The 18,887-nt window shown below is 39.5% G+C and overlaps 1 protein-coding gene across 1 annotated transcript in view; it reads left to right on the forward strand.

Annotated features, from left to right (window-relative positions):
* CERS5 (ceramide synthase 5) overlaps positions 1-15,848 on the forward strand; it is an 86,710-nt gene extending 70,862 nt beyond the window's left edge. Inside the window, exons 2-10 of the mRNA XM_007937815.1 lie at positions 4,613-4,718; positions 5,335-5,465; positions 6,166-6,223; positions 8,885-8,935; positions 10,384-10,476; positions 11,975-12,103; positions 12,212-12,318; positions 13,103-13,259; positions 15,696-15,848. Coding sequence (XP_007936006.1) covers positions 4,613-4,718; positions 5,335-5,465; positions 6,166-6,223; positions 8,885-8,935; positions 10,384-10,476; positions 11,975-12,103; positions 12,212-12,318; positions 13,103-13,259; positions 15,696-15,848 — 985 coding nt within the window. The remainder of the gene's footprint in view (positions 1-4,612; positions 4,719-5,334; positions 5,466-6,165; positions 6,224-8,884; positions 8,936-10,383; positions 10,477-11,974; positions 12,104-12,211; positions 12,319-13,102; positions 13,260-15,695) is intronic.
* The last annotated feature ends 3,039 nt before the right edge of the window (positions 15,849-18,887 follow it).

Here is an 18,887-nt window from a genome sequence, read left to right on the forward strand (position 1 = left end):
CAGTCATTACACTGAATGTTAATGGATTAAATGCACCACTCAAGAGATGGAGAGTTGCAGACTGGATAAGAAAACATAACCCATCAATATGCTGTCTACAAGAGACACACCTTAGAGACAAAGACAAAAATAGACTAAAAATTAAAGGTTGGAAAAAGGTACATCAAGCAAATGGAAACCGTAAAAGAGCAGGAGTGGCAATATTAATTTCTGATCAAATTGACTTTAAGACAAAAACCACCATACAAGACAAGGAAGGACATTATATAAGAAGATATAAATAACCATGATACATATCTATGGACCAAATTAAAGAGCCCCAAAATACATAAATCAGGTTTTAACAGAATTGAAAAGGCAAATAGATGACTCCACAGTCATAGTTGTTGTTGTTATGTGCCATCGAGTCAGACCTGACTCATAGCAACCCCTCCTTGGGTTTCCAAGGCAGTATCACTACAGAAGTAGATTGCCCAATCTTCCTTCCAAGGAGTGGCTGTGGGTTTGAACCACCAGCCTTCTGATTAGCAGTCAAATGCCTTAAGCACTACGCTACCAGAGCTCCTCACAGTCGTAGTGGGAGAGTTTAATACACCACTTTCAATGAAAGATAGAACAACTGGAAAGAAACTCAACAAAGATGCAGAAGAGCTAAAGAATACAATCCACCATCTTGACCTTATAGACATCTTCAGGGCACTTTACCCAACAACAGCACAATATACGTTCTTTTCCAGTGCACATGGAACATTCATCATGACAGACCATATGTTAGGCCATAAAGCAAGCCCTTAATAAATTTAAAAACATTGAGATACTACAAAGCATCTCACATTGCAATGCTATAAAATTAGAAACCAACAATAGGAAGATCAACGGAAAATGAGCAAACACATGGAAACTGAACACCTTCCTTAAGAACAGCTGGGTAAAAGAAGAAAAAAAAAATTATCAAGGACCTTAAAGAGGTTTTTTATCTGTGGATAATATCTGTCAATATTTGCTATCTTAGACGTTAAAATGGAAAAAAATGTGACTCAGTGGATAAAGCATTTGGCTGCTAACCAAAAGGTTGGTGGTTCAAACCCTCTGGCCACTCTGCAGGACAAAGGTGAGGTAGTCTGCTTCCGTAAAGAAATCCTATGGAGCAGTTCTACTCTGTCCTATAGAGTCATTATGAGTTGGAATCAACTTGATGGCAGTGTATTTTTGTTGTTGTTTGTTTTTAATTTATTAATTCATTAAAATAACAATAAACTGATTACATATTAGTATACTAATACTTTCATGAAAAATGACTGTTTTCCAGAGCAAAAAAATTAATGAGAAGAGTGGCACTATTTTACTTTTTTGCAAATCTTTTTAATATCTGGCAGTTTATTTTCATATCAGCTTCTGCATTCCCTCTGTTGCAATATCTCATGTCATGTTTGTTGTTGTTGTTGTTGTTTTGCCGTCAAGTCGGCCCCGACTCATAGCAACCCGTCCTTGGGTTTCCGAGGCAGTATCACTACGGAAGTAGGATTGCCCAACCTTCCTTCCGAGGAGTGGCTGGTGGGTTTGAACTGCCAGCCTTCTGGTGAGCAGTCATGTGCCTTAGGCACTATGCTACCTGAGCTCCTACATGTCATGTAGCCTCTGCAGAATTCCACTGTATGCTCATGAGAGTATGAGAGAAAGAAAAGAATTATTATAACATAATCAAAATTATATGAAAACAGTTTTGAACTTGCAAACCTGAAAGGGACTGAGGGTACCCTCAGGGATTCCAGACCACACTTTGAGAAGGTTTTAAGTGCTGATCTAGCAGAAAGAATTAATCCTAGGTTCTTTGTCTGGAGTTTTTCCAGCCTAGATACCTACCTACCCATTTTATAGGTTATACCAAATAACAGTTGAATGATGTAGAGTGAGTAAGTGGTTAAGCTTGGACTTTCTCAAAGTTCTGATTTCAAATAATTTCCCTTTCTACATTAAGATAATTCATTTAATATATTACTAAACCTACAAACTTACATTTTTATTCCACATTAGAAAAAAAAATGATTTTCAGATCACATCCTCATTTTCAATTTGGAAAACATGCTTCATGTCAGCATAAAATAGGTACTCAATTAAATATTTGTCAAATAAATAAATGTCTTTAGGGTCTATACAGCTGGAACTGACTAGATATCAGTAGCTTAGTGTCTTTCACTGAACTCTGAACTAATGAAGGTGGGATGTAAACTAATAACAACTCAGGATATTTAAGTCCATCCTCACATTCAAGTAATAAAATTATCTTGGCTTCACCCAGGTAGGTTGGGTACAGACCTGCCTCTGTTGGATGAGATAAGATTTCTTGCTCTTGTAACCTTCAGCCGTAGGTACCAGGGAGTACCCAGACTGAAATAACCTGTTTCCAGTGAAAAAAATAATAGCAACCTTTTAGTTAATATTTTCTATGTGTCAGGAACTGGCATAGGCACTTTACATGCATCATGTCATTTCATCTTTAAAACAACCCTGTGAGGGAAGAGGTAACTACAGAGAGGAAGTGGGAAGAGAGCTGTTACACTGTGGGGAATTGCAGTCAATGTCATGAAACAAAATGTGTATGAACTGCTGTATGGAAAATGAATTTGTAAACTTTCACCCAAGTCACAATAAAAATTAAACAACAACAACAACCCTATGAGGTAGATATTATTATCCGTATTCTATAGGTGAGTAACTTTCACAAGAGCTGTCAGCTAGTAAAAATCTTAACTCCAGTGCCTAAGCTTTAATCACAAAAAATCACAAAACTGCCTCTGGATTAAAGAAGTCTGGACCAGGGAGTAAGAGTAGGAATTGGAAAGGCCATTTTCTGCTTTTATATATTTATACAATTTTTTTGGATGGGAAGAGACAGAGCGATGATTCAGTATTTTGTTTTATCTGTGATACAGTACCAATGCAGGAACAAAGACTGCCTTACTCTTCTGGAGGCTGGTAGTCCTTGGTCCAGACTGAGCTCCAGTAGAGCAAGAGTGGGACTCACTACATCTGTCATTTGTCACTTACCAAGCCACGTGGGTTTGAATCCACCAGCCACTGCTCAGAAGCGAGATTGGGCACTCTGCTTCCATAGTGATAGCACCTCAGAAACCCAACGAGGGGTCACTATGAGTCAGATTTGACTCGATGGCAGTGAGTGGTTTTTTGAGCAACTACTAAGTGTAGAACTTGGCTGAATGCAACAGCAGTCTATTATTATCTGTGTTCACAGGAGTTTAAACAGGAGTTGGAGGTCAAAACATTATGATACACAGAATAAAGTATCAATGAGTGTAAATTAAGGTATCTACTAACATTGGCCTTTGAATAGAACTCTTGTACAATCTCCTTTTTAGAAAAGGACGGGAGAATAGGTTGCAGATATGGCTGACTTCATTATCTGAATAAATGTTCCCCAGTGGCTCAGGAGCTTTGACGATAAGAATAAAAGAAGTTCTCATAGAGAAAAATAATAAAGTTTCTTATTTTCAGTTCCTCCTTAGAGATAATAAATTCTGGACTCAAATGCAGATTGAAAAAATAGGTCAAGAGCATTCCATCTTACGCCTCCTGTTCGTATTTTCATCATGGGATTCCCATAAGATGTTAAAAGGGCTAGAACTGGTTTATCTCTGGTTGTGTGGAAGAGTGAGATCTCTTGGGAAGAACCAATCAATTTCAAAGATCTGAAAGTTAGAAAATAATTAGTCAATGACAGCATCATAAAATCTTAGCTATAGGAAAACATCTTAGAAATAAATCATCTAGTATAAACTCCTTCTTATGGATGATGAAACTGAGACCCAAAAAGTTAAGTTGCTTGACCAAGTTGATACTGCTTATTAGTGGTACATCTGGGACTAGAATTTATTGCTAATAGGTAATTTTCTTCTCACCCTCCCCAGCTTTCTGGTTTCTTTCTTTGGGACTCCTGGAGTATTTCTGTAATCCTTTGACTATGCAGGAAGATGACCATGATCCAGGATATCTGTATTTAGAAAGTGCTTACCCTCAGTTCTCTTTTCCCTCCAGTTGAGACCTTCTTGACCTTTTGAAGTAAGAAAGTCTGCCATTTATTAAGTACCTCACATCTTAATGGGTATATAAATCATCCAGGGATCTTGTTAAAACACAGATTTTGATTCAGTAGGTCTAGCATGGGGCTCAAGATTCTGCATTGCTAATAAACTTCCAGGAAATGCCAATATTGCTGTTGGTCTGTAGACCACATGAGTAACAAGGATGTTGATATTTATCTTATTGATGAAAAAAAGGGAAGCCCAGAGATAAAATAACTTGCCCAAATTCATACAGGCATTAAATGGTACAATGATGATTGGATGGATCTAGATCTTTCTGACTATAAAGCTCAAGATGTGATCTAGAAGCCAGTGAAAAGAGTCTATGTTTCAACATGTCTTAAACAAGTCACTTATCAAGTAAGTCAATGGCAGAACCCAGGGCCGAAGCAAAAAGTCCTGGCTTCCAGCCCAGTGTTTCCCTTTTCCTCCTGTCAGTCCCCTAATCAGGGTCTTTCCTTCATGCTTAGCAAACCATATTTAGAATTGGCCTTGGGTTTTCTCCCTTACAGGTTCATTGCCAAACCTTGTGCCCTCCATGTTGGCATCCAGGACAGTGGTCCTTATCAGGCCCAATCCAATGCCATCCTTGAAAAGGTGTTCCTATCTATCACCAAGGTAAGTTGGCAAGGAAACAGGGAGGAAAAATCACGTTGAGGGATTGCCCCATAGGGCAGGGGAGGCTGGAGAGCAAGTATCTTTTAAGAGTGAGAACAGGATGGGATGATCTTTCACAGTTGATCAGGCCATATAGCTATAAGGAGAACTTTATCCCTGTCTCCTTTGGGCCAGGGTCCCTAAATAAGGCAAGGTCACATACCTTTGAGTTTTAGGCACAGCAGTCACCACCATCCCACCTTGTCACCGCCACCACCACACACATACACACACAAATTCGTTGATTTTTTTTTTCCCCCTTCACTTTACTTAGTTGTTTAAACAAGACGGGGCTGGTCCTGAAAGTCTTTGCAGCTTGGGTTTTTAATACCCATTTTCACTCAGTTTGGGTTGAAGGGAGAAGACCAAACAAGGATGTACAGGTGAGTAGAAAAGGTCCTCGTTGTGTGAATAAAGGACCTCTTCTTACGAAAAACAACTTTGGGGAGAAGTCTGGCAACAGAAACATCACTTGAACCACTATGGTTGTAGCCTCTCTGCCAGTCAGCTAGTCAGAGGATGTGATGAGAGGCTTGAGGGGAAAGGGAATGTTCTGACTCTGGCCGTCCATCTGCAGTGTCCTGATGAGAAGAGGCTGGAGGGCCTGTCAAAGCAACTGGACTGGGATGTCCGAAAAATACAATGTTGGTTTCGCCATCGGAGGAATCAGGACAAGCCCCCAACGCTCACTAAATTCTGTGAAAGCATGTAGGTGTGCGGAGGGAGATGGGGAATGAGGCGGAATGTGGGGATGTGACTGGACTGAAGTTTTACTTTGGGAAGTCATTTCTGTTGTTGGGACAGTTGTCACTGAATGTGACCCAAACTATTATAGGAAGAGAACTGGAAGATTGGTTGTCCTTTGTTTTTCAGACATGCTTGCCACTAAGCTAAGTGCAATTCTATTTTGTCCCCCTTTCCCAAATAGATTGAGAGAGAATTCCTGTAATTGCGTTTATATATGAGTATATAAACACCTTTGTACACCTTGATAGAGGTATTATCAGCTTACTCTAAACTGATGTTTTTAGTAGGGAACATCCCTTTTCAGGGCAGTGCTATCATCATTTCACTAAATTTTTACTAATTATCCTCTAGAAGCAGAGCAGTGTATTGGTCATTTTTGTGCAGAGAAGAAAATTAGACACTATTGATATAGAATAGAAAAAAAAGCTGGACAAGTATATGGTTAAAGCCAGTATACACTGTGGCAGTGTGTTTTAAAGAGAGGCTGGAATATGACTCTGTCTTTGGCTTTTTAGGTAACAGTATTTGTCCCTATTCTGGGAACTTACCTATTTCTCACCAGTAACTATCTTACCCCCAAATCTGCTATCTTAACTTCCTCAGCCTTAGAGACTTTCTTTTAAGTGACATTTATCTAATCTCTACTCTTTCTCCCATTCAGGTGGAGATTTACTTTCTATTTATGTATATTCTGCTACGGAATTAGATTTCTCTGGTTGGTGAGTCTGAACTTTCTCTGGTTCTCTGGTTGGGTTCTAATCGTGCCTAGTTCTCTAGAGATAACTGAATACCTTTTGTTGTTGCTGTTGTTGGAGACCTTTAGATGTTTATTCTCTCTAAATGTTTTCTTTTCAACGTCCATAGCTCAAGGTTGGGTTTCTTTTTTTTCCCCCCACTTTAAGTAGATTGTTTTCTGTGTGATTTCAATAACTTCATGATGATTTCTCCCCCTAAGTAATGATAATAATAGTAGTTATAATTAAATAAGTATAGCATTTGGTAGTTTATAAAGCACTTGACAAAAATCCTGTTCTTTCAAGGAAGAAACATTTGCAGAAATGGAATCAATAACTTTTTTAAGTGGGGAAGACAGGGTTTAGTTCCGCTTTCAGTTAATTGTCAAAGAAGAATTACAGGCTTTTTGATTTCTGGTTCCATGTGGGTTTTATCTCACTGTACTATAATTTTTTTTTTTTCTCTAACGGATATAACTTCAGAATACATGAAGCAAAAACTGACAGACCCAAAAGAAGAGAATAAACAAATACAAATACACACTTATGGTTAGAGATTTTAATATTCTTTTCTCAGTAATTGATTAAATAACTAGACACATAGCACACATACACACACAAAATCACTAAGGCTGTAGAATATTTGAACAGTACTGTCAACCAACTTGACCTGATTAACATTTGTAAAACACTACACAAACAGTTTAAGAATATATATAATTTTCATGCACATGTAGAACATCCACCAAGTAGGCTATATGCTGGTGCCATAAAATGTCTCAGTAAATTTCTAAAGTTTGTAATATAAGGTGAACATTTACACCTGGTAGGTACACTCATTAGAACCATCAACCATGGACGATCAGAAGGACAGTATTTGCGCAGGGAGACACCTCAGGGGGCAGGAATGCATAGGAAAGAAGGACACAGCAAAAAGGTAACCACAGGGAGGAAGTGGGAAGAGAGCTGTTACATTGTGGGAATTGCAATCAATGTCATGAAACAAAATGTGTATGAAATCCTGTATGGAAAATGAATTGCTCTGTAAACTTTCACCCAAATCACAATAAAAAATGTATATATATCTATATCTATAGATTCAAATATAGATATAGATAAATATTGGAATGTTATAGAATGTGTTCTGTGACCACAGTGGAATTGAATTAGAAATCGATAACAATAAGATACCTAGAAAATATGTGGAAGTTAAACACTTTTCTTGGTAGCCATGAGTCAAAGAAGAATTGAATAATATGTAACATCAGAATTTGTATATACAGCTAAAGCATGCTTAGAGGCAAATTTATAGCTTTAAATATTTATATTAGAAAAGAAAAAAGCTTTAAAATCAATAATCAAAATTTCTACTTTAAGCTCCGAAAAAAGAAGAGCAAAGTTAAAGGAAGGAAACAGTAAAAATAAGAGCAGGAAACAATGAAATTGGCATTAGACAAAAAATAGAGGAAATTAGCAAAGCCAAAAGTTGGTTCTTTGAAAGTTACAATTAAAATTAAAACTTCTAGCTAGCAAGACTGATAAAGGAAAAAAACATAAATTATATGAGGGAAAAATAGATTAGAGCTACAGATCCTATAGACATTGAGATTATAAAACAATATTATGAACAATTTAATGCAATAAATTTAACAGATGACATGGATAAATTCCTTAAAAGACATAACTGATTAGTGAAATTCTCAAATTTGTTGATTGTATTCATACAAAATCAGCATTCAGTGATACATAGCTCTAATGACATATGTATGAAAAACCTCACACTGAATGACCTAGTTGATTATTTAAGCATAAAATAAATTGTGTTAAACTCTTAAAAACAAAAGAAAAAAAGACATTCTATTAGAGATTATTAGGAGCTCTGGTAGCATAGTGCCTAAGGCACTTGACTGCTCACCAGAAGGCTGACGGTTCAAACCCACCAGCCACTCCCTAGGAGGAAGGTTGGGCAATCCTACTTCCGTAGTGATACTGCCTGGGAAACCCAAGGAGGGGTCGCTATGAGTCGGGGCCGACTCGACGGCAAACAACAACAACAACATTAGAGATTATTACTTTTGACTTTTCAGTCTTTAGTTTGGTGTAGAAATCTCTCTTCATTGTCAAACTGAATCATATCTTCCCCATTTCTCATATCCCTGGTGGTGATGTTTCCTAAAACTATCTTAGAGCTATTTCCTGCCCTTATTTACGTCAAAGCATGATTGTTCTATTTGTACTAACCCTTTCTTATCCTGGAAGAAAAATCTAGCCGTTTACTGATCCTTTATTACCTACTGCTGGTTGCCCTTAAGCTGATTACTACTCAGTGTTGCATGTTCGGCCTCCTGGGTGCATAGGAGAGCTGCGCTCCTTGGAGTTTTCAAGGCTGTGACCTTTCAGAGACAGATCACCAGGCCTTTCTTCTAACTGTAAGGCACCACTGTGTGAATTTGAAATGCCAACCTTTTGGCTCATAGTCAAGCATTTACTGATCCTTTAGGAATCCCTAAACTCTGGCATGGGGGATTCCTTCTTATTCCCCGTCTCTCTTTTGCCCCCAACATAGAGAGAAGGGGATTTTACAGGGCAGATTTGGAGCCAGGTGAGAATCCTGAAGGTTGACCTGAGTTATCTGTTTTCTCTTAGTCACCTTGGTTGTGGGACACTCGACAGTGCTGGCATAACTATCCGTATCAGGTAGGATCTGAGTCCTTTCAAGACAGGGGCCTTGCATATGAGTTGGACATTTACCTGAGGTGGATACACGCCTTAGAGAGAACAGTTATGGGAGGAAGAAGGGCTGTTTATGCACAGGGAGACAGCTCAGGGGGAAGGAGTGCATGGAGGGATGGACACAGGGAAGAGGTAACTCGGGAGGAAGTGGGAGGGGAGCTGCTGCATTGTGGGAAATTGTAGTCAATGTCATGAGACAAAGTGTATGTGAACTGCTGTATGGAAGGTGAATTTGCTCTGTAAATTTTCACCCAAATCACAATTAAAAAATTTCCCTAAAAAAAAAAAAAGACAGGGGCCTTGTGTGTATGAAAGGTGGGGTAGGGGAGAGTATGTGTCAGTCCTAGGATAGATGACATATTTCCTTGGTTTTCCTGAAGAATTAAGGGCTGAGTCCTTCTGAGTCATGGTTCCGGGCTATCTCTTTTGGGGGCCACCATAGCAGTGAAATTCAGTGATCTTTTTGTTCTAGTTTCTCCTTTATATTTGCCCTAATTGAGTTAGGGGAAAATGCAGCTTCCTGCTGCTTAATGAGGTGCCTTCTGGTTCAGGTGTCCCTTTTGTATCAAGGATAACTTGAAGTCTCTTTAAGAGTATCTTTGTTCTAGGCTAGGAATGGCATTAAGAGAAACTAAAACAGCTTTTTAATGTTCACATTTTATCAAGCCATTAGAACTTCAGAGTTATATTTGTCACAGAATCTGTGCTATTAATGTTGACTGTTTTGTTACTAACCAAAACATTAAAATAGTTACACATTTGAACAAATATAATAAATAGAATATTATTTCCTTTAAAAAAAAAAAAAAAAAGTATCTTTGTTCTAAGCTGTACTAGAAAAATGTCAAGGAACTACTAAAAGGGTAAAAGAGGGCAAGGCTTGAGTGTATTTAATCCCTTGAAAAGCACTAATTGCCCAGAATTCTGGCCACACTGATTTGGTTGTGCCATATTATGTGTTAACCTTAGCTGATCTCTAAAAGATGAAAGCCAAAGATGTCAATGAGGGAGGACAGAGGGAGGAGGTTTAAGTCTCCACATCAGTCCGAAGTCTGACAACTACTGTGGATCGTGGGAGATGATGGATAGGAAGAATGTCGCTAATCATTTTGGGTACTCAAAAAAAAAAAAAAAAACAACTCACTGCCATCAAGTTGATTCCAACTCATAGTGACTCCACTTGCCTTTCTTAGACAGTAAATCTTTATGGAAGTAGATTGCTCTGTCTTCCACGGAGTGGCTGGTGGGTTTGAACCACCAGCCTTTTGGTTAGTAGTCTTTTAGGTGCTGTACCACAAGAGTTGCTTCTTTGGGTACTGGTCCTCCAAAAAAGAGAACATTGCAGAGATAGATTGACTTTTTGACTAACTATAGTATAGTCAAAGGTGTAACTACTGTTTTCTTTCTTCCAGCCTCTCACAAGTGGGCTTTATTACTATTACATCATGGAACTGGCCTTCTATTGGTCTCTTATGTTTTCTCAGTTTACAGACATTAAAAGAAAGGTAAGGACTCCTTTAACTCTCTAACTAATTGCATCCTCCATTCTAGTAGTTACCTTTGTGATGGGTTCTCCACCCTAATTAGAACCACAAAAGAGGGATAAAATAGATTTGATGGAATTATCAGCTTTTTGTAATGTTCCCAGAAATGGGACTTGATAAATTATGTTTGAAACATTCAAGCCCAGAGTGAAAAAAGTTAGCCAGCTAAGAAGCATACCCTTTTCCTTACTCTTCTCCAAGGTTCTTCCATGCCTGATGCTCAGGAAACTAGTTGGAACTTGAGAGAGCAAGGCCTGACTGGGAAAAGGTCTGATTCCAGGAAAGCTCTGTTCTCCCTTCTTGGATGGCCCCACTTGTCAAAGAATGTCAACTTTAAGGGGTTTTGGATTATTTTAGTTTACCCTCTTCCTGCTATTATTTTGGAAACAAAGATTCAGAGAAGTGAACTGACTTGACTTGCTCACATAGTGACAGAGTTGAAAATGACTTAAATTTTTTATAACCAAACAGAAAGAGTAGAAGCTTTTTTTCAGTGCTATCCATCTGACATAATGTGGTTCCAACAGCTGTAACCCTGATCTTTTGTTAACTCATGATTATCTTTGGTAAGGAAAACTCATGTCAGCTTTTATGGAAGTGGATCAAGATGAATCTGGGTCATTAGTTGTTGTTTAACCTAGAAGCTTAATACTTAATTCAAATGCCTTTCATTCATTATCCTATGAACATGAGACACAGGTCCTCTACTTGGTAAAATTTTATAATATGTTTTTAATATGTGTGTAAGTTATAAAACATAATAATAGAATGTATACCTGTGAACCCATCACCCAACTTAAAAACTAGACCATATTATACCACTGTGTCTGCCTGTGTGGAGAGCACAGACTTTACACCCTTACATCTCTGACCCACATTCACCTGCTCTCTCCCAGTGGACTGAGAAATATGTCTTATTATATGTTTGACAACTCAAGTAGACATTTCTGCAGGTCTCACCTGAGCTTTAAATCTGGAGACAGCAAATGCTTCCAGTAATACAGATTATTTAGCTAATGTATATTCCTTTTGAGACTTTTTAGAAAGTCTTTATTTAGCCTGCCCTTCCATAAGTCTCTTTTTTCTGTTACTGCCCTTTGGCTGAAATGTCTTTCCTCCAAACAGATTAATCTCAGAATCTTAGGGATATGTAAGGCTTATGTGTTCCACTGCCACCTAGGAAATTATTCCCAAGTATCAGCTCAACATCCATGCTCTGCATAGTCTTCGACTATCAAAGAAAATTGCTCTTTTCTCTGCTTTGAGCTATATTAGCATAGACTCTGAGTCAGAGGCCCTGTAAGGAGAGTTGAGTAAAATTCTAGGCAGCTCCTTGAGGAACAATCTAAGCAAAATGGAACCTCTAAGGGATGAGGTATGATCCTCAGAGGTCTTTGGGTTGGCTAGCATCTCTATAGCCTTGTCTTTACCTGCCTCTTTGATTTTCATTACTTCCTAGGACTTCCTGATCATGTTTGTGCATCATTTGGCCACCATTGGGCTCATCACCTTCTCCTACATTAACAACATGGTTCGGGTGGGAACTCTGGTCATGTGTCTACATGATGCCTCAGACTTCTTGCTGGAGGTGAGACATAGCCCCTCTTTTCTCATTACTCCTCTCTTTCTCTCCTTCCCTTCCTATGTAAGAACTGGCATTCTCCCCTCAATTCAATTCTTATATTCCCTTCTCCAGGCAGCCAAGCTGGCCAATTATGCCAAGTATCAGAGACTCTGTGACACCCTTTTTGTGATCTTCAGTGCTGTTTTTGTGGTCACTCGTCTAGGAATCTATCCATTCTGGTAAGTATAGGGGTTTTGAACTGTGATAGGTAAGTAGCTAATGATTCCTTTTGGCAGTTTGGGAAGAGAACTCCAAGAACCTTATCGCCCTACTTTCTCCTGGGTCTAACCTAACCCTTATTGGACTCTCTCAGGATCTCAGCTGTTTTGCACAATATTTCTAGCAAGGTTGTGATCCAGACTCAAAGTACCCAACTCACTTGTTTCTGGTTTTCCAGACTCATCTTTGAGGAACAGTCTTTATTTATGCCAAAGTAATTCCTTTGCCTTCCTTTGCACTGATCACAAAATTCTCAGACTCTTCTTGCCTATGTCCCTGCTCTATACTCTCTTCTCCACCCACCCACACCCAGACACACAGATACACACATACACTCACACACCCCTCTCTCTCTTACATTCACCCTGGTACAAGTCAGTGACTCAGTGGGTTGGAGATTTTCCTCAGTCTCAGGGAATATCAGCTATGCTGAAGATCTGAGGATTATGATGATCCTGCTGCTGTCCCAATTTTTGCGAAACTTTGCATATTTAAAGTGATTAATTATACTTAATCTATCACTTCCTAAGATTCCTAAGTCTTCCCTTGTCCCTAAAGATAGAAAACTCCATAGGCTTCCTTTCTTTATTCCTGTCTCACTGTGTATGAATGTCCCTGCAACTTCACCTGATGATGAGATATGGGCAAAAACACACACAGGGCTGTACATCCCAGAGAATCCAGCTTCATCCCTGTCTGCCTCGCTTTGACTCTAGAGTCTGAATATTGGCTTCCTTCTTCTAGGATTCTGAACACGACCCTCTTTGAGAGTTGGGAGATGATTGGGCCCTATCCCTCCTGGTGGCTCTTCAATGGCCTTCTCCTGGTCCTACAGGTTCTACATATCATCTGGTCCTACCTAATTGCACGAATTGCTTTTAAAGCCTTGATCCGAGGAAAGGTGAGGATGAGAGATGGCTTCTTTCTTTGGGCTTTGTGGAAGGTCCACAGACCTTCTCTATCCATCTGACCTGGGAGCTCCATTTATAAAAAGGCCAAGCAAAAAGCTTAGGGCTTCAGAGTTTTCTCTTTTCATTAGTATGAATGTTTAGTCTTAAGCCATGACTTAGATGCAAAAGGAAGGATCTACTTCTTCCTGCTCTTTAGGGATGGCTATTGTTAAACAGAGTGTAGGGTCAAGAATTTTGGGATGACCTCTACCACTTCCTAGCCCCACCTATCTACCTTCAGTGGGTTTTATTTTTTTGTTTTCAGCATGGGAACTTTGTTTCAAAGGACATCATTTGCAAAACTGCAAGATATAAACTATATAAAAGTAGAGCTGTTAGGTTGATCTAAGGGCGGTATGGTAGTTCACAGGCCACCCCAAGATGAGCACATCGTAATGTTTCAAGGTGCAGTTTATATAAGGGACTAAGTACTCACCTCACCCCATTATTGTACAAGGCAAGGCTAGTCTAAGTGAAGTAGATATTTAGCTTTTCAAATACCCATCTTAAGAGTCCAAAAGCACAAAGAAAGGTGCCATTTTGTGATAAAACTAATAATCAAATTCTGCAAGTTCTAAATCAGTCAGACTGTGGTTGGCCCAAGAGCTGGGGATCTTAGCTTTCAGTAATACAGAATCCCAAGGGGAAGGCAGGGCTGCTCGAAGGAGGTACTGACTCTAAGACAAAAGGATGGAATGTCCCCCAGACATACAGGATCTCTTGTGTCGTTCCTTATGGCTGTACTTGGTTTCAGAACTTGCTCAATATGCCTGTGCATCTTGCTGTAGCTACTAGACATCTCTTGTCTCTCCTGCTTTTCTTTCCTGACCAGGTGACCTACCCAGGAAGGATTAGACCCAGACTCTGTACTCTCCACTCTTTTCTCACCTCCTTCCTTTTCTCTATGCCTGGTGGGAGCTGGACAGTTTCACCTCTTGCATGTAAGTGTATCTGTGCTTCTAGTAGTATTCAGTGAAGCATGTCTGGCTACGTTTCCCTTACTTCCTGCTCTCCTTTCTGGCCCCCTGTGTTTGTCTCGGAGCTTGCCCTTCCCCAGCCCTGTTGGCTAGAATTGAAGCCACCTAGATTCTTTTCTTCAAATGAGGCAAGAGTCGAAGCTGCTTTTTTTTTTTTTTTTTTTTTGGCCTCCCTTTACTGCAAATCTAGAAATACTGCCCTCTGGTGGTACTTCCTAAAGATCAAGTAACCAATTAGTTATCTGGATTCAGAGGTCAATTGCTTTGAATCTTAGAGCTAGTAATCCAGAGCAAGTATTCCCCTTCTTGGTAATAGCAATTGTAACTTTGTTCCCTTTTCACCTCCTTCTTTTCCTTTATTTTCATAGTCCATAGTAGAGAATTTAGGATATTTTGCTTGAAATGCAGGATAGTTTGGACTGGGAAACACTTCTCTAAGCCAAACTCTTCATTTGAAAACACAAAATAAAAAGCTGAGGTTAAGAGAGAAAGATTCACAGATGGTAGCATGATTGGGACTGGGATCCTTTTCTCATTGATTGCTAATCCACATTTCTTTTTACCATACCGTGTATTTGGGAGCTCTGGTGGCGGAGTGCTTAAGGCATTTGACTGCTAACCAGAAGGCTGGCAGTTCAAACCCACCAGCCACTCCTGGGAAGGGAGATTGGGCAGTCTACTTCTGTAGAAATACCAAGATATTGCCTGGGAAACCCAAGGAGGGGTCGCTATGAGTCGGGATTGACTCAACGGCAGTGAATTTTTCTTTTTTAAATATCTCTATCTATATCTATATATATATACACTGTGTATTTTGGGGTACTGAAGTTGTACAAGAGAAATGAGCTTGCTGTTGGGAGGGGAGAACATTGAGGAAAGCATGTGGCAGAGTAGTGATAGCTGGGCACAGGAGTAGTAGAACTACTAGAAGAGGCCCAGATTTGGATCAGATTTAGTATAAAGCAAAGTTCAGAAAAACCAATATGAATAACTTCAGTGGCGAGAACCACCAGAGGATAGAAGCAGTGAAGACAACCATAGGTACCTTTTGTGTTGAACTTTTTTTAGTCTTTAAGGGGAAAAAGGAGAAAAAATATGTGGAGTTTCCCTCAAAGCTAAACTGAAGACTCAGTGATTCCAACTCTCTCAGTTTGGTCCTGAAAGAGACACCCTGCCTACAAAATAGCTTCTATACCATAGTGAAGAAAATCAGAGATGAGACGAATCAGGAAACAGAGGAAGTTCGGAACAGTAACCACAGTTCAGATAATATTTTGAGTCGGGTGTCACCAGAAAGTAGACCAGATCAGGAACAATACCCAAATATAGGCTCTGTGGACTCAGTCTGTCTTATGACTCTCCAGAAAGGCTCTTCCCTCACCTTTCCTGTCTTTGGCTCCAATCCCCCAGGTGTCTAAGGATGATCGCAGTGATGTGGAGAGCAGCTCAGAGGAAGAAGATGTGACCACCAACACCACAAAAAGCCCCTGTGGCAGCAACTCCAGCAATGGTGCCAATCGGGTGAATGGCCACATGGGAGGCAGCTACTGGGCTGAAGAGTAAGATGGTTGGTGTGGTGACTTCAGCATACATGGACTTGCAGGGCCACTGGCAACCTACTCTTCTTGGGCCTCCCCACATCTGCACTCCTGTGACTAGAGGAACTGCAAGGCACCGAGGAGAATCAAACAAATATTTTCACCTTTTTTTGAAAAAAAAAAAAAAAAAAAAACTCTGCTATTTTGTATTTAATAGCCTCCAGGTCCTTTTAGTAATGTTATTTGCTCTGTGTGTGTGTGTGTGTGTGCACGCGATGTGCATTTGTGTATATGTATGTAATTCATTGCCTGAGTAGGGGCACAATTCTGGACTGCCTGGCCCCATTATCCCCACCTCAATCCCAGATTCTGGCTGCACCCTGAATTATGCTGGCTCTGGACTAGCTCCTCCCTTATTGCCCATTGCTCTTGAGGCTCTAAGTACCTGGACCATCTGAATGGAGCAGCCAAATTCAGCTCCAGGTTTCTGCACTGTTTCTCCATTGGAACTGGAGCACTTCACATGATGGAGTTGTATAGAAACAGAGGACCATGAATGGATGGCCAGGACTATTGTGGCCCCTAGCTGGATTCCCTTGCTACCACCATGTAGTGACAGGGACAGCTGCTGACACCCTGCTTCTTTACTGAATGGTACACAGGGAGGGGGGTTAGGGGAAGACAACAGCCACTGGGTGAGCTGTTAACAGTTTTATATTATTGTTTACTCTTCTGTGATTAAAAGTGCTTCAATCCTCCTCTGCTGTCTCAAACTCTTTAGTGACTGTTTCCTCAGTTCCCTGAATCCATATGCTGATTACGAGTCTTAGAGGGCTGATTCTAGAGACTCTGCCTGTACAGATTTTCTCTTTGGGTGCATGCTGGCAAGAATCAGCCAGAGTCTACATTTTAGGGCCCTTTTTTTTTTCTTAAGAAAAAATAAACATGTATAATCCCATTTTTTTCTTTTTTAAAAACCCCCTAAAATGTAGGCACTCACAAGAAAAATTAACTGAGCAAGTAAAAGTTTGTATATCGCCAAACCAACAAAAGGCTTTGGGTGAAGAGTTAAGACACCTATAGTTTGATACATGTCTTTCCAGTTTTACTGAATCCAGAGACTGCCATTAAACATTCTAAGGATGCGATAAATGAGTCTGAGCAGATATTTCTGTCTTAGTTCTGTTTTCTTTTAGCCCATGGGGAAGCAATCTTCCTAATCCAGATTTTTCTGTAGCTGAGGTCTTGGCAAAATTACCAGAAATGTTACTCAGCTCCCGGAATACTTTTCCTTCTAGTGAATATACACATTTTCAAAATATGTCCTTCTGCTCTTACGTACTTTAAGACATATCAGGGAGATGTATGGAAATTGAAAGAAATAGGTATTGTTCTAAGAAAAGATACTCACTTCATGTTCATTGATACTGTAGGGATATTATCCCTACTAAAATTTTCTAGGAGCTCTGGTGGCGTAGTGCCTAAGGCATTTGACTGCTAACCAGAAGGCTGGTGGTTCAAACCCATCAGCCACTCCTTGGAAGGAAGACTGGGCAATCTACTTCCATAGAGATACTGTCTCAGAAACCCAAGGAGGAGTTTGGAGTCGGAACCAACTCAACAGCATTGAGTTTGGTTTGATTTGGAAAATTAACCTACTAAAGTGCTGGATTTTAAAAAGACTCATTACAGGGCTTGAGGAAATTAAGTTCCAAAATATCTTTCAGTCATTTTGTCAGGAAGATTAATTAGAGTAAGGTCTTAAGTTCCTCATCTTGCCATATTATTGAGTAGACTTAAGCATTGTGAAATACGACAAGTGCTTTTGAAAGCCAAGTGAGCTATATGTATTTGGCCTTTTGAAATGTGAATAATTGCTTTATTAATATAATCTGAGTTGGTTGACCCAGTTAAACTAACAAAAAAATGCAAACAAATGGTATAATAATAATAATAATAATATACTTACATAGCTCTTATTACATGCCAGCCACTGTATAAAGCATAATGCATATGATAAAATTGAAGCAAAAAGTTTACCTTGTCCAAGGTCAAATGGCTAATAAGGGTTCAAACTCAGTATCTCTGTTAACCACCACTGTACACCCTCTCCTCACTGTCACATTATCTGAGATTCTGAAATTAAGACAATAGTAAAAAATCTGACGATTTTGTACTTTAATGATGTACTTCTGGCAGTAATGAATGTCAAGGTGTGAGACAAGAGTAACACTGGCTTTGATGGGTACGGTTATGTGTCAGTTTGGCTGGGCAGTGATTTGCAATGTTTTGGTACTTACATAATGATGTAGTCATTCTCCGTTTTGTGATCTGATGTGGTCATCCTCCATTTTCACTTAACTCCAATTTCGCATAACAGCCTGGTCTTTAGAACCTAACCATGTCTATAAGTGAGGAGAAGGTGTACTATCCTTCTTCCCAAGATCTCATGATAAGGAAAAATGGTTATTGAAGAATCATTTAGCTAGAAACATAGACTATAATTTGCCTTGGATGGGTGAATTGAGATTAGAGTCAGTTAGAAGAAGGTCTTTTCTGAGAAGGTTGAGGGTGAGAAATAAGGTGCTAGGGAGTTTGAATACAAAGCTAGAAGATAATAGTGTTAATAGGGTAGCAGGACTGTCAAAAGGCCAGTTTTATAGATGACCTGGGAAGGTGTCATGCCTGAGAGGGAGGACCCAAATCAGTGGAATGCAGGTCAGATGCAGAGTTCACATTCCTTACCAGAGAACTAAGAATATTGTAAGAGAAGCAAAGGATTCTCTCTCTCCTGTTGAATATAGAAGAATTTTAATCTTACCGCTTAGAAATAATTGCTTTAGTGCTTAGAAAATGCTTTCACATACATCAGTAACCTCAAAACACTTCTATAAAAGTAAATTCCATAATGGAATATTCTAATTATCTGTTACTATGTAACAAATCACCCCAAGACATAGTTTCTTAGAACTATTTATTTATTCTCGTGGTTTGGTTGGTTGGTTGAACTGAGAGGTATCTCAGGTGGTTGTGGTCGGATGGCTTACTTGCATGGCTAGCAGTT

Source organism: Orycteropus afer, unplaced genomic scaffold (genome assembly GCF_000298275.1).
Source record: "Orycteropus afer afer isolate SDZICR_OR568_19922 unplaced genomic scaffold, OryAfe1.0 scaffold00045, whole genome shotgun sequence".
NCBI classification, from domain to species: domain Eukaryota; kingdom Metazoa; phylum Chordata; class Mammalia; order Tubulidentata; family Orycteropodidae; genus Orycteropus; species Orycteropus afer.